Source organism: Nesoenas mayeri (genome assembly GCF_963082525.1).
Source record: "Nesoenas mayeri genome assembly, chromosome: 5".
Lineage (NCBI taxonomy): Eukaryota > Metazoa > Chordata > Aves > Columbiformes > Columbidae > Nesoenas > Nesoenas mayeri.
Genome location: NC_137548.1, coordinates 8,102,869 through 8,119,219, shown reverse-complemented (window position 1 = coordinate 8,119,219; position 16,351 = coordinate 8,102,869). Strand labels below are relative to the sequence as shown.

The 16,351-nt window shown below is 42.0% G+C and overlaps 1 protein-coding gene across 1 annotated transcript in view; it reads right to left on the bottom strand.

Annotated features, from left to right (window-relative positions):
- Positions 1–251: 251 nt before the first annotated feature.
- MTHFD1 (methylenetetrahydrofolate dehydrogenase, cyclohydrolase and formyltetrahydrofolate synthetase 1) overlaps positions 252–16,351 on the bottom strand; it is a 41,951-nt gene continuing 25,851 nt past the window's right edge. Inside the window, exons 17-28 of the mRNA XM_080346159.1 lie at positions 15,738–15,814; positions 14,180–14,320; positions 11,076–11,144; positions 10,430–10,541; positions 10,105–10,244; positions 9,630–9,671; positions 8,480–8,580; positions 7,610–7,787; positions 6,510–6,617; positions 5,154–5,306; positions 468–576; positions 252–292 (exon numbers count right to left, since the gene is read on the bottom strand). Of these exons, the coding sequence (XP_080202285.1) occupies positions 487–576; positions 5,154–5,306; positions 6,510–6,617; positions 7,610–7,787; positions 8,480–8,580; positions 9,630–9,671; positions 10,105–10,244; positions 10,430–10,541; positions 11,076–11,144; positions 14,180–14,320; positions 15,738–15,814 (1,211 nt within the window). The 3' untranslated portion in view covers positions 252–292; positions 468–486. The remainder of the gene's footprint in view (positions 293–467; positions 577–5,153; positions 5,307–6,509; positions 6,618–7,609; positions 7,788–8,479; positions 8,581–9,629; positions 9,672–10,104; positions 10,245–10,429; positions 10,542–11,075; positions 11,145–14,179; positions 14,321–15,737; positions 15,815–16,351) is intronic.

Below are 16,351 nucleotides of genomic sequence, written 5' to 3'. Positions count from 1 at the left end.
ATGTCACTGAATCAAAAGAGGTCACTAAACCCAAGGTTCTGTATTCCGCTTCAGCTATAATTATGAAGCAGGAGGGCTGTAGAGGAAGCGTGTTTGATATGCTCAGTGTCAACTAACCTGGCACAGAGTCATTTAGAAATTATTACAGATTAAAAGTAAGTGGGTGATTCTTTAGCAGTTCTCTTTCCAGTCACTTCGTGCTCTATCTTCTCAGTCATATCTTGTTTTGACTTAAAAGAAAAGATCAGGGCATAGTTCCATTTATATGACTCATCAGGTGTTCTTCTGGGAGCTAGAAAGAAAAATAAATTTGATTACTATTATACAGTACTGCAGGCAACTTTCAGGCTGAATTATAATCAAATGCCATTTGGAAACGTATGGCTTAATATGAGATTGGCTTAACTCCATTATCTCAACATGAGAAACACAGCCCAAATATTGAAAGCCTTCATGAAGGCACCTACCTTTGGCCAATAATTCCTTTCAGAAGAGCCCAGTTACTTCTCCTGACACTGGATCCAAGTCTATATCATAGAAACAGGGTCTTGTAGGAAGTCCTGGCATAGTGCTCATCTGGACAACAAGAGACAAGATGTTAAAATGGAAGCAGCATAGGTTCATGCAGAAGATAGAACACTAAATCACTGCTGAAGACTACTGCTCAGTAGGCAGATCTTTGTTTTGTTTTGCTCGTTAGTGGTTTTGTTTTGTTACGATGAGGATTTAGTTTGGCTTCTGCCTCTGTCAGTGACCGAACCCAAGCTTTGGCAAAGTATTTAGATATCTAGCTGACCAGCTAACTGTTAGAGGAATGTTCATGGACTTTGCTGTGGTGAGACAACAATTACTTGTGGCAGTGTCCTGGTTATTAAAATGAGGATACATGTTTTAATACAGCTTTGCCAACTGTAAAGTCTCAATTGATTACCATTCTTTAAGAGTCTAGAACTAGAAGTGTTAAATAATTAGGAATAATTATTGTTGAGAAGAAAGTTTGAACAGTTTGTGGCTTTTTTTTTTTTTTAAAAACTGAGATAAAACTTAAATAGCAATGGAGAGGTCAGGTCTCCTGACTGGAACATTTCTGAGGCATTCACAGAATCACAGAATGTCAGGGATTCGAAGGGACCTCAAAAGCTCATCCAGTCCAATACTCTGCCAGAGCAGGAACACCCAGATAAGGTTATACAGGAATGTGTCCAGGCAGGTTCTGAACGTCTCCAGAGAAGGAGACTCCACAAGCTCCCTGGGCAGCCTGTTCCAGTGCTCTGTTATCCTCACTGAGAAGTTTCTTCTCATATTTAAGCGGACCCTCCTGTGTTCCAGTTTGGACTCACTGCCCCTTATCATTGGTTGTCACCGAGAAGAGCCTGGCTCCATCCCCGTGACACTCACCCTTTACATATTTATAAACATGAATGAGGTCACCCCACAGTCTCCTGTTCTCCAAGCTAAAGAGCTCCAGCTCCCTCAGCCTTTCCTCATAAGGGCGATGCTCCACTCCCTTCAGCATCTTCGTTGCTCTGCACTGGACTCTCTCCAGCAGTTCCCTGTCCTTCTGGAACTGAGGGGCCCAGAACTGGACACAATATTCCAGATGCGGCCTCACCAGGGCAGAGTAGAGCGGAAGGAGAACCTCTCTGACCTACTAACCACCCTCCTTCTAATACACCCCAGGTACCATGGGCCTTCCTGGCCACAAGGGCACAGTGCTGGCTCAGCAAGGGCGCAGTGCTTCAAGTCGGAAGGGCTGAGCAGTGGCAGAACTGAGGCCAGCGAAACAGCTGCCAGCGCCCCGCCTGCCTCAGGCCAGTCCTCTGCAGTTGTCCCACTGCTCAGTTCCCAGTTTCAGAGCTGCAGAACACAAGGCTGGCGGGTTCCACACTTGGCTTGATTTACTAATGCAGCTGACAGGATTTCCCCTTCCCTAACTCAGCGTTCAGCCCAGCAGCACGTGTAGGTTAAACACGGATGCCCTACAGACCGGGGCAACTCGTGACCACGCTTTGTTTGTGCCACTGGTCATTAACCCCTTTAATAAAAAAAATTCAAGGTCTCATTTTCTATCTGCATCATCTAGGCCCACTTTTCACAATCAAGTATTGTTATGTTTGTCTCCATTAGATTAAAGATCTCTTTGGCAACCCGTTGTTTTCCCTCCGAGCAAGTATTCTGCACACTAACCAAATTACCTCCCAATCTTCATTTTTGCTAATAAGCTAAGCAGCAAGGAGGCAAAGCTCTATGGGTTAGGTGCTTTCTGCACTTCTCAAAACTGTTCGGGGAGCTCCTGGAGTCCCAGCCCATTTTCCTGAGCCAATCCCATATGTATCATACCACTGCAGGTCTTGCATGGCTTATGTGGAGCTAAAAATCACTTCAAGTCTGCTCTTTGTAATGAATTCTTTGTCAGAGCTGCTGGTTTCTGAGACCAAGAATAGGGGGACTATAAAGAAGACCCTCATCCCTTGTCTTTGTGTTTAGCTGTATGAATATTTTGCTCTAAAGAGCCAAGGTATTAAGAGGGGTTTTCCTGTTCTCACCATAGTCCCAATCTCCAGTCATGGAGAGCAAGAAACCTCCTATTTATTTCTGTAACACTGAAGAATCACAGAGAATTACAGACCTCCACCTGCAGATTCAGATGGTCACAGCAGGAGCTGAGACAGTGACAATAGAGCAGAAGGTCCCAAACTGCCAAACACTGGCCTGACTTCACTATTTCTTGCACTTTCTCTTTTGAAATAAATGGTCAATCTTCCTCCTTTCCCATCCACATGGCAGCCCACAGTGGCCACTCTGCTATCCGTTATTTAAAGGCAGTCTGCTTAAACCTTCTATTTCTATGTAGTACAGGATAATTTCCAACCAGGCTACTAATTTTCTGTACAAGTGTCTACAATGCTTAATGCACTCAATTATTTTCAGAGCCGAAGAAATGAACTTTTCCTCCATTATCCTCCTCCCCTGCAATACCGCATGTGCTGAAAAAGAACACAGGGCAATTCACACTGTTTATTTGGATGAAAAAATTAGACCACATGGATATCATCAATCTAAGAAATCAAATCTAAGAAAACAAATACCAACTAAGAATGTATTATTTATTGCGCTTGTGGAACTTACAAAAATTGCCATCTAGGAATGAAAAATACAGAGCTGAATAAATAATTTATTTTCAATTCATCGGCAGCACTAGAAAATAAAACCAACCAATTTCAGCCCAATTATTCATTTCACGTCCATTATCTTCCATGCTCAAAGTTAAATCTAGATAATAATTGAAATGATATTTCCTTTAAAATCTCAAAGTATTCCATTGAAGTACAACAGCTTCAACTCTGAGCCAGAAAGGGAAAAAGCAAAAGCTCAGAAGCTGAGAAAAAAATCAAGTGTGTCATACCTCTGTGATTAACTTCAGATAATAACAATATGCATGCACTGGTGATTAATTTCACCTCCAATTTCTCATAAAAGCTTGTGCATAGAGCTACATATTTACTGCATTTTCAGCTCACAGTTCAACGGCTGCTGCCAAAAAATTATTCTGAGGCTAATACAGCTCCTGCTGAATGGGTTTAAAATAGTGATCTGATTCAAAATGCCCTGGATTGCTTCTCCAAAGGACATCCCTGCCCTGGCTGGGCAGACACCACAGAAGAGTGATCTTCATGTCTCTAAGCAAAACGGTTAATTCTGGCAGAACCAACATCATGATTTACTACATGTCCAAGAAACCATTAGGAATCCGGGAAGGGAGTGGAAAGAGCCCAACTCCACAGAAAATGAAGACATCAGAAAAAGAGCCAAAACGTTAGTTTTAATGTCTGAAAACATCCTTGTCTCGTGTAGCTCGTTAATGCTGTGTATCCTTTCCTTCTCCAGTGCTTATAAAAAAAGCCAAAACACATTGTTTGGACTAAAACTTGGCTTGCAAAAAAATGTCATTAATAACAGAAACAAGCATACTGTCTTTCAATTTACCCCAAAACATGCATTACTCTTTAAAAAGATGGATGAGCCAGACTGTGGTTACTTTATTTATGCTGGGTAATCTGGAAACCCTTACTTTAATTAAAAGAAAAAAAGATATCCAATATTTGGCTCTAGCTAGCATTTGAAAAAAGAAGGGACCCAACTCTTAAATCAGCAAATTTCGTCATTGGAGCCATGCACCCCTAATGCTTTTGAAGACTTATTGAAAGAAATATGTTGCCATGAAGACTTCAGAAAAAGGTTCCCATCCAAAACAAGAAGAAAAAGACAGAGATGCTTGCTCCAACTGCTCCATCCCTTTAAATAATCTAACGAGTTACTTGACAGAAGAGATCCCTCAGGTAAGATTTCCAGTGGAACCTTCCACCCTAACATTCTTGCTTTGGATGCAGACCTGAACATTAGTCTATTTTGCAGGTAGCTCCTCTTTCTGCCCGGCAATTTGTATCAAAGCTATTCCAGGATCCTGTTTGCATTGTAGCTTCTCTCTCGTTTCTCAGCTGACATTATGCCAATAATGTCAAAGAACAGAAACTAAAAACTCAAGGGCATAGTAAAATGAATTCTTGGAACGGACGTAGGCTGAACAGCAAACAGATGGTCAGCAAAACCACAAGAGCCAAACAGGAGGGGAGACTGACAAATGATTAACAGTACAGGTCAGCTTTACTTCAGAGGTATCTCATGAGAAGCTGTTGGCTTTGTAAGCTTTGGAGGAGTTGTCTGGTTCTACCCTGATCTGCAGGTGTACAGACGTCACCTGCAACCCCGCAAAGTGCTTTCATTGGGAATGCAAAGTCACAACGGTGATTAGGTGGGCCAAGGATTTCTCCCATCCTCTCCACCAGACCGCAGTGCCCAGAATTCGTTAGCTACAGAGCTCACCCTTTCCTCAAAATCCAGCAAGACAGAGATGTGGGACCCGAGGAGTATGCTGGGGGCTTGCTAAGTATTCCAATGGTCAGACGGTCTATTTTAGCTTCCCTCTTCCCCCTGAATAAAAACTATTAAGGGCATCTAACACACTAGGCTATTAAAACACCAACTGTAAACGACACGGACTCTCCTAATTTAAGGTACCTTGTAAGTGCTTACTAGAACGCACATGAAGCTTTTCCTCACCCTGCAGTAGAGGGTTTCATTCAATCACATACCGTTCCTACTAGTGGATACAGGAATCCAGCACCAACACTGGCCCGAATGTCTCGGATTGGCAGAATAAAACCCGTAGGTGCTCCTTTTTGTTCAGGGTCATGAGACAATGATAAGTGAGTTTTAGCCATGCAGATTGGCAGGTTTCCAAATCCCTGGGAAGGCAAAGAAAAGAGAGAAAGAGGAGAGAAATAAGTGCAAAACCAGTAACTTTTCCTGTATGCAAAAGTAATTGCTCTGCTCTGCTGTTCTCTGCAGCCATTTTCTCAGTGTGTTTTACTCCTCACCAACTACTCCATCCACAGCTTGTCACATCTGTTGACCATTCTGCATCCCCATTCCTTCTCTCTCAAACTCTCTCCTTGCTCCTTGCTAAATATCAAAGAACAAACCACCATGGACCCCAGCACATCCAACTGAGGGAAAAAATTAATGATATGGAAGTGTTAGATATACAACCTTGATAGCCCACTTACTTTTTACTCTCTCTTCACAAAACATTAATCTAAACAGCTCTGAACTAAAGTTCTTGTTCAGCTGAGGTCAGTTAATTAAAAATGTTGATCAATATCATTTCAGCTCATGAGGAAGTGACAGTTACAGGCCTACAGTATTTTGATAGACTTGTAGAGAAACATACAAGAAACAAGAAAGCAAGAAACTACATATGCTGTAGTAAATGGACTGTAAAAGCAAAATTATTTGAGCACACTATAGAAAGAATGGCTAGTTCTCCCATTGCTCTTCTCTTCAAAGCCCTCAACAGACCTTCATTAATACAGAAGCACAAGAGCACCATGCTAGAGAAAAGTAACACAACAACCAGAAAGCATCTAATTCAACAACCAGATGCCAGGTTCAAAACTTTTAAAATAGACTTTTTTTCCCCACAGGAAATACTGTGGAACTCTTTCCCCAACATAGCTGTGACTGACAAAAATCCATATGGGTTCAAAAACTGATTAGATAGCTCAATGGAACAACGTCTAAAAAAATCACCAGAGACTATTTAGCACCAGTCTGACCACTTGTAGTTCCCTAAGTCCCAAATATCTGAAGGACTGGAGAATACAGTAGAGAAGGATCACTGAATCCCCCTGCTCTTCTCTGCCCCCACACACACTGTTACAGACGTGCTACTGGGCCAGATGAGTTCTGTCTTCACTAGAAGCCAGGGCCCGTTTCTCCCTGCCCATATCACCTCCTCGTCCTCCTCTGCCACAGCAGCATCCAGCGAGTCCTGGACAAGGACACGATTTGCGTGACGATTCCCTTCACACACAACTTGAACACCACTGTTCAATACAGAAGTTTTCAATGAAAAGCACCACTGGCATCAGGCGATGTGGAAAACTCACCTGCTTAGTGTGCAAGGTGACTTTCTCCTGTGCTTCTGGAAGTAGCTCGATGTCACTTGCCCCGTAGACCTGCTGTGCAATAAGCCTGATCTTCTCTACAATAGGCAGCTAGAGAAAAAAGACAGGCAAGTCAGTGTGGTCAAACCACAAAGAGCCGTAACACCACAGCAGCCTCACAGTCCTTCATATGTGTTGTGCAATGTCCACCTGCAGATACCAGAGCTGTTTCCAATTGCTATAGCATAAAGCTAGATGGTAATGTGAGGGTTTTCAGAACAGGTTTCATTTATCTTTGTTGCGGTTGTTTCTCTTGGTAAGAGGGCAAAACTAGTTTACTACAGTCAGAAACAAAAATATACGCAATAGTATTTCTTAAAAGCTGTGCCTGCGTGTTAATTACCCTTGCTGCAAAAGAGATGTCTTTATTCTTTCTCAAGTCTAAGTCAAAAAGCAAGTAAAAATAATTTGAGGGAACACAAGTTAATAGTTAAATAAAAGTACAAATGAAACAGGTTAAAGAAGGAAACTGAAAGCATCTGTTAAAGAGCTAAAATGGATATAATGACGGAGCTCTGTACCTCATTAGGTTCTTGAATAGGTCCTTGCTAATAAAGGAGGATTCAGGCCATAACCTGGGAACTAACAGTGATGACTTCATTACCTTCAAGTCATCTGTCAAATTTGCTTAAGTACAAAGTAATTAGAAACACACACATACACACTCTCTTCCACCCTGACCTGTAGTGCGACTCCATAAGCCTTATTTGCAGAGAAAAAAAAAGTTAAAAAGGACAAATTCTGTGCCATAGCCTGTTGTATAGATTTCCACCATGAGCAAAAATTGCACCCAGAATCTCTGCAGGTAACAGGTTTGGTCAGGCCTGTTCCAGTCCATGCTCTGAGAGGAATGCACAGCTCAAGTTCAAAACAATAAGAACTGATCAACTAGGTCTTTGAGACCAGAGGAATAAATGTTATGTTCTAAAACCAAGTTTCTCCTCAGTTTCTCAGAGCAGCCTTTCAGACAGCATTTAGCAGCTTAAGCCAGTGAAACCAACCTCCTTGAAAACAAAGTACCCCATAGCACTGCAAATTCCTACCTCCACATTATAGAGGAACTTGAAGTTGCTGGGTGTCTGCGATGCTCTCTGAACAGCCTGGGCCAGCGCGAGTGCTCCTTTACCTCCCTCTGCCCAGTGCGTGCACTCCACAGCATCGAACGCTCCCGCTGCCTTTGCCTGTTGTACTACAAGGGCCAGTTCAGCCTTTGTGTCTGTTCTGTAAAGAGAAAAGTTTGCGCATTTGTACCAGAATGCAGATATGGTAACTTTAACCCTTTGTTCTAACCATTTTTCACTCTTTATTATTGCTGATTTAGAGGTGCCAAATCGTATGCACATAGCAAGCTAAAAAAACATAATTTCTCTAAATCAGCCAATATGCATTTACGTCAGACGAAGAATCCTTAGCTGGCTACTCCACTCCAACTGGCATCAGCTTTAATGCATCGGGTCAAAGCCTTCCTGCTTGCATAAAAAGACCACACAGAGATTGGATTTCCTGTGCAGTACAGCACGCAGAGCCCAAAATGGTTCTTAGCGGGGCATAATTACTGCATACAGCAGACCACGGAACACAGCGTGGTCCACAGCACATGCAACTCACCATCTATTATGAGCTTAGACTCCACATCATCACAGGCATCTTTTGTCCAGAGTAATTTGGCCACTCAAGGTGCAAGTGATGGCAGATAGTAGTCACAGATCATGAAATCCTAAGCTAATTTAAACTAAGGAATGCAATAGAAATGACTAAGCAGAGCTCCCTTATTTATTCACCATCTTCCAACAATGCAAAATGCTGCAAATAATACATCAACAGTACTGAAAAGAAGAATGTGTGTTAGACATAGCACATAAAGTGCCACAATTTTATCCCCATGCATCACTCCCATGTCCCAGCCCACTTACTTGAAAGCATTCACAGCCACTACTACTGGGACACCGAACATTCGTGCATTTTGGATTTGCTTGTTTAGGTTACTACAGCCCTTTGCCAACAGCTGAAGATTCTGTTAAGAAGACAGCAAGCAGGAAGCACATTTTATTTGGGGGAGTGAAACTTTTGTTCCAAAGCCACTATGTCTACAGCTATTGATAAAAATGTCAAAATGGGAATGAAACCACAAAGACAAATCCCCAGTGTTGCTTTCTGAACAGTCCAGACCAGTGCACGGGTTTGGATGGAAGATAGGAAAAAGAATGACTGCTTCTTATGATCACTGGTTTCAGCTGTCAAGGCAAGGTAAGATAAATCACTTTTTGCAGGATTTTTTTGTTATTCTTAGTAAGTTAATACCGTGCTCATTAACTTCCTACAGCAAAGCCTCTTTTTCCTCTCTGACACATTCCTCTTTATGTATTAAATATCATTAGCAGCGAATTTCATGACACTTGTTTGAAGTCTGTGGCAACAGCTTTCGGTTTACACATATTTACATTTTGCAACATCAGAGACTATTCACGGAAATCCAGACATTTCATCCCCTTCTAAGCAAAGAATAATCCATACAGAAGCTCCACAAGTGAAAAAGCTGTCGCACTGTATAGAGAGCCAGACCAATTATCCAAGTGTACACAACCATTCCAAGCACAAGGACAGAAGCTGAGACTTCAGTTCACATTCTGCTTGCAAAGGAAGGGGGGAAATGAAAACAGAAACCGCTGCTGCTGCTAAGAAGAGAATAATTAGAGAGGCACTCTGATTTTCAAAGACAATATTTCAGCAAGAAATTACTCTATACTGAGAGGGTCAGGAGACACAGAGTAGAAATTACTATGAAAAACTGAGCACACAGACAACTGCATGAGCTCAGGAGAAACGAAAAGGCTCTGAATAATGGCAAGGTCACGTACAATAAATGCTTGAAAGAGCAGCGCCAAAATAACATCATTAAAAATAATAATAAAAAAAGAACAACATTACAGCTTCTATGAGGAAGCATTTCCTTGGCAGCTAAAGGAATGACACACACTAGCTATCCAGGCATGCACTGCATGAAAATATCATGTCATGACCACAGTTAGTTGGTCAAGTGTCACAACAGCTATAGAAAGTTACCTCTTCCATGTACTCCTTTGGTAAAGGTACCCCAGCAGTGACCTGGGAAAAAAAGGAAAAAGATAGAACCCCATAAGATTTTTATCCACAACAGCAAATCGTGTTTGACACTTATTAAATGGCATCAAGATACAACAATCTACTGCAGACTGATATTTTTTCTAAGAAAAAAATAAAAGGAAAAATAAAAAGACTGCAAGATGGGCTCACAATACAACAAATGACTGACTACACTAATATCACAAGTGCCCCGGCACACAAGCACTTCCTTAGGGCAATAAAACAAGCAAGTACGTCCCTGTAACACACTTACAATGAGGTAGCTTAGGAGCAACAAGGACATATGGATTCCCTTTACAACTGCAAATCTCAAGGCCAATGACAAGCAGATCAAATCCTACAGGGCTTTAAGTGACTGGATCAGAAGAACTGTAACAGCCCCTCAGGCTTAAAGAAAACCTTGCCTAGTACTTACTGCAGGTCCTCCTCCGTGCATTTTCAGAGCTCGGATAGTAGCAACCAACACCACCACATGAGGTCGGAGACCGGAGTAGCGGCACTTAATATTGAAGAACTTCTCCATGCCTATGTCTGCACCAAATCCTGCTTCTGTAACTAGAATAGGAATTAAGAGAAAATAAGCTTGCGAGAGGCTGCTGGGTGGAGAACTCATGCTCTGATAATATAAATCAGAAGCTGCTTCTTAGACAAAAACAAATGAAGACGGTCACAATAAAAGAAAAAAAAATAGGTAGATCCCCCCCTGCACAACAAGCAAAAAAACCACCTCACACACTTACCAACAAATCCCTCTTTACCCACGAGCTTCAGTGCTATTTTGTCTGCCAACACTGAAGAATTCCCATGTGCAATATTGGCAAAAGGTCCAGCATGAACAAACACTGGTGTTCCCTAGAAAATAAGAGGTGTGGGAGAGAGAAAGAGAAAAGCAGAGGGTAAAATTTAGCAAATCTGCACACATTTCAGGAGTTAAGAACTACTGTACGTGAAGGTACAGAATTACACTTTAAGAAGACAGATCTTAAAACCCTCTGATCAAACCCTTGTTATCAGTAATAAGAACTACATGGCAAACCAGATTATAACAATCTGCACAAGTGGAGATATTAATCCGCTTAGGAAAAGGATGGCTAAACACCAGCAACTCCTGCACTCACACCATTTAGATTCCCAAAACACTTCCTAGTATTAAAGACAACCCAACAGAGACATAGCAAAGTTTAGTGCATTTCCTTGGGGTCATCCCACATGCCATGGCAGACCTAGAAAGCTCTACTCTTGCCCTCGAGCCCCAAACCCTGGGTAGGAAACCCCAAGAAGTCTCCAACTCTAAGCTGATTAAGCCCACGCTGATTGTGATGAATCCACTAGACCGGTGGTTTCTTGGCTGTGAAAACGCACGTGTGAGAACGCATCTGTGCTCACCTCTAGTGTCTGCATAAGGTTTGGCTTAATAGCATCTTTCATCAAGACAGCCAGAGCACCGCTCACTCCCTGAAAGAAAAAAGAGCAAAAAGACCTTGAGACGGTTCCTATGCAGTGTCACCGCTCTGCTTTTGTCCCTGGGAGCTTTCAGGACCAGAAGCAGCAGTTGCTCCAGTGATGACCCATGTTAGTGAGGCACAAGAGGACCCTGACATCCTTGTAAGAGGATCTGCTACTTCTGCTGGGTGCAGCCTCTTGGTTGGGGCCTTGCTTGGCCATCACTTTGTCATGAAGGCATGAAGAACAATTGCTGTTTCAATGCTATAGTTATGTTAGTAAAAAACAGCAGTGAGAGAGAAACTCTTAGGTACATATGGGTTACTGTAGCCCATTCACTGGCACAAAGCAGGGAGTTTTTCAGGACACTTGTTACACATGTTGAAATACTGGACCACTCTCACCACCTCGATACCTCAACTGTAGCATTACTGTCTTTCTTTTGCAGTATCTAAACACGCTAAGGACTTTAAAGTTACAGACATGTCAGTGTACTTGGGTTTTGCAGGCAGATTTGTCTTGGACTTTTTGCCTTCCTCATTTGAGCAGCTGCGCTCTACACACTGGCCTTAAAAATGTCATAACAAGCTGCTACATCCTGGCCAAGTCTCTTGTGAAGAAATAACTTTTAAAGTGAACTTTTGTGCTCGTGGACAAGACCAGGCCAAGGTCACAAAAGGCAGACACTGAAGTCCATGGTTCCTCTGAGGTACAGGAATATACCCTGCTGCAATGCTGCTCCCTGCAAAGTGAAAGCTTGTAATTTCATCCACATCTGCTTTGGGAAGAGAAAATGAGGGTTCAGTCATTCTTGTGACTGACACAGTCCGGTAGAAACTAAACCGGCTGTTACCCAGCGCTTGCAAAAGTAACTAGAATTGCTCTCCCTGGGTACTGAGCCAAATGTTCACAGCAGTTATGAAAACCTTGAATCATTATTTCTTTTTCTTCCCTTTTAATTTCAATCGGATTGCAGCACTCAATTATATGAAAGATTTTTTTTTAAGACATTCACTGCTTGGTTTCATTAGTTTCAATCTTGCCACATGAAAGCTTATTTAACATTTAATGGATAAGCTTTAAACTTCTGTCATCTCCAGAATAATGAAAGCTACAGAGCAAGATTTCCATGACGACATTTCAGGCCTGTGTCGCTCAGTGCCACTTCAATACATCCCATCTCTAGAAACCTGCTGTCAGTTTTTGATTCCACATTTTTTTCCCAGCTTCTTTGTGCTTTCTGGTGGCCCACCCAAGACACTGGTAATGTCACAGCAGAAGGACCCAGACTGCTATTGTGCCAGTCTGGTCTCTGCAATCACCACGTTTCTGCCTGCACGAGGAGTAGGTAACACAGACCTAGCAGTGCAAGCCAATGATTGCCATCAGCACAAACATATAAGGTTCAAGAGAAGCTGTTGGACGTGCCTGATACCATCCTCCATTCTGCAGTTGCAATGGAAAAAATTAAATATGATTAGATTAAGAAAAAAGTAAAAAAAGTCTTGAGATGAAAGACTTCTGTCACTTGGACTGTGCATCAAACTCAAAGCAAATCCCTACCAAAGCACCATCTGCTTCTACTGCTGATGGGCAGCAGGAGAGACTCCTGTTTTCCAGAATAAGGGTTAACTCAGGTGCTTAAGGTTAAACTGGCAGCATTCATTGCTAGCAGTAGGAATTTAAGTCTCAAAGCTTTGGCACGTGCCCTCTCCTCAATCCCAATAAATGTCTTGCATAAGGACATGTACAGATAAATGATTCCCAGTCTAGCCCTTTTCCTGCAAGGCAAGAGTCAGGCCACATTGCTAACCTACTGTTTCTTAGGTTTATCCCAGGAGGCAACAAAACAAAACAAACAAAAAAACCCCACCCAAAGCACAAGAAAATAAACAAAAATAAAACCCCAACACAGCATGACAGCAATAGCTGGGTAAGCCCTAGTGCTGTGTCCTGCCTTCCTGGAAACACAGGTCACGATACCCACCCTGTGCATTCTTCTATCCCATCTAAAAGGTTCATTCAGAAAATGCAAGACAAACCTCATTAACATGACATCATGTGAATTTCTAATACTCCTGTCTTTTGCAAAGCAAGCTGTGAAAAACCCACTATACAGAACGGCAGTAAGCACCCCTATCATTTCTGTCAACTAATGCAATGGTTCTGAGCCTGTTCTCTGTTTTGAGGCCAAGTGGCAGGGCACAGTTCACACACAGGGCACAGTACACATACAGGACTCAATCCCCCTTTCCTCCTCCAAACAAGGCTGCCATCTTCAAAGCATTTATTGGAAGAACTGTCTGGGGTACAGACTATTCCCCTGAAACCCCGATGAGGCATCATTTGGAAGAGTGCTGTTTGACGTGTTCCACCAACATGCCAAGAACTGCACTAATTGTACGGACAGCCACAAGACACTAATGCAGCTTGCAACTGCTGCTTAGCACTGCTTTACATACTGGTAATAGACATCACCAGTGCTACTACATGCAGTGGAAATAAAGGATTTGTGTCCCCCACCAAAGGCTGGTTATGGAAACCTTGCACTTGTTGCAAAGGGTTTGGCTTTTACAGCATTCACAGTCTCCCAGAATAAGATATTTCATCCTCTGTAATTAAATTTGCACAAGGCTTTGTTCCTGCTCAATGTTTTCTTCACTCCAGGGAGCCTGAGAAACAGGATAGCCAGCAGGATGCATTTTGAGTTCTTCTGAGTTGTAAATATACTTTTTATCTAGAAGCCACCATGTATTTCCCCATTAATCCCCAGGGGAATACATGTGCTGGCTTCAGCCTGACACACACATCACCACACAGGACCCCCTGTCCTTGCCCAGGTCACACGCACACACACAGTCTCTGGGTAAGAAGCCAGCCACACTGAAGTCAATAACCTTCATTAACCCCAGGGGCTAAGATTTCATCTTTAATCTTCTATATGCTAAGGTCTCCTCTGTACAGAAATGTCTCTGTGCTTTTCAATCCAAGGACTTTCAGAAGTAATAGGAAAGAGTTGGCATTTAAGAACTGAGGGACACTCTTACAAGGTCATCTGTTGTAACTGGTTCTCCTTTCTTGCTGGAGGCTACGACCATCCTGCCCAGTCGCTCTTTCATATCATCCAACCCATCAGAGAGCGCTAGAACTGCCATGATTTCGCTGCTCACCGTGATGTCAAACTGAGCCTGCAAGAGATGAGTAAAGAACATGAACTCGTCAAGATTCCCCAGCAGCAATCCTTACCTCCGTTAAATTATTGAAACAAGGACAATCACCACCATCATCATCATAATTAAAAAAATACAGATATACAAATATAAAAGAAACTCAAAGCATTACTCTCAGAACATACAACAGCCATTTTAAACTAGATTTTTTTCCCTGAAAAATTAAGTAAAAGCTACTTATTCCATCGCTATTACATGACTCTCTCCTAGTACATACATTAGTGATTCATGTAAGAACACTTAACACTAACAAATTATATTTTTGAAGACTGAGCTTACTAACTCATCTGACTACCACTAAACAGTACAGTAAATGACAGAAAAAAGAAATATCAGATTCTATAGGAAATGAAGGGTAGAATTCATCTGACATAACAGACACCTCCATGGAAGCTAAGCACCCTAGGGACATTTCAAGTCAATAGAAAGAGGCTTTTCTGAGCACGATTCATCTGAAGTATCAATTTGACAGTTACTTAAGGGATGAGAGGAGTCAGAGCCTATTTTACTGTATTGATGATATAATTAATGTAGACAACAAGCTCAGACATCATGTCTAGTTTTGGTCAGATACATCCCACCCGAAGTATGTGCAGTGGTGAAGATCAGCCATTGCCATGCATCGTATTTACAGAGGGCATTTGTGGACCACTGTTTGTATGCCACAGTTATCTCAGTTCGGGAAGCCAACATTCAGGAAAGAACAGCGAAGGAGGGAACAGACAACAAAACTAAACACTGCACTGGCAGTAAATTTAACTGCTTGGCTGAAGGGACTTTGTGCTTCCTCTTTAACAAGGTACTGCTAAAAGATGGGAATATCAGGAGCAACGGAAAGTTGCTCTTGAGAAGAGCCAAGCACGTTTCTGCACTTTCTCTATGCCCATCTCTTCTACCAGCAGGGGAAGAAATGCTGACACACAAAAGTCTTGTGAAGCTTAGCATACTAAAGAGGAAAAAAAATTCTAAACACCAAATTAAAGAGGTCAGTGAAGTCAGCCCATTTCCACATTCTCTTTGCAAAGAGTGGGCAATAAAATACAATCTTCTGTATTTTCTCAGCACAGAGATGTTAGCTGGCCTTTCACATTTAATTTGTAGTGCTCTTTACGTAGGGAAAGTGCTCTTTATCTGTAATGGACACCTTTAAGCTGTCATCCCTAGGTTCAAAAAAGATGTGCTACTTCAACTAGTAGGTTCTCCAAATACTCCACATTCTCCAAATGCTCTGGCTCTTTATGTCTTACAAGGAACTGGAAACACAACAGTTAATGTTTTCTCAAAATTATATCTTTCCCTTATGGGATCTAATAGATCATTTAAGACCACATTTTCAAAGTACTTTTTAAAACATGCAAGAAAAGGGAACAATTACCGTTCGTGAGAAGCCTTTTTCTGTCACAGACTGTCCAATAGTGATTTTCCTGAGGAACCTGTCATTTGTATCCAGTACTGCAAGGAATGCAGAGAGAATGATGAGAAGTCACATTGCAAGTCATAATTATGTCACATCTATGTTCTATTAGAGACACTCAGCTGGATCACCTATGAAGACAGGATGGCAGTTTGAGATACCATCCTCTCTTAAAGGATAAGAAGTGCTACTCCACATGATCTCCCCAAAACCAAACTGTGACAAAGTGAAGATGCCCACTGTCCCATGCAGACCCCACACCGAGTCTACTTCCCTTTGTGTGCACTAACTCCAAGTTCCAAAGCCTCTCTGAAGAGCAGAGCTGCTGGTATAATTCTGATCGCTGCTTCCCCCATCATTAGTCAATTTGAAATCAGGAAATTAGTATACCCACAGAGAAAAAAAAATACCATTTTATAAGTTAAGTGATAAAATGGTCAGATTTTGCCATTTAGTGAGAATAATTTCACGCAGTCCCATTAACTCAAATTACCTTGGAAACACAAACTATCAAATACTGGCTTAAATTTGCTGTTTCTTACTACCTGCTTGAAAAATTCTAAGTATTTTATAAA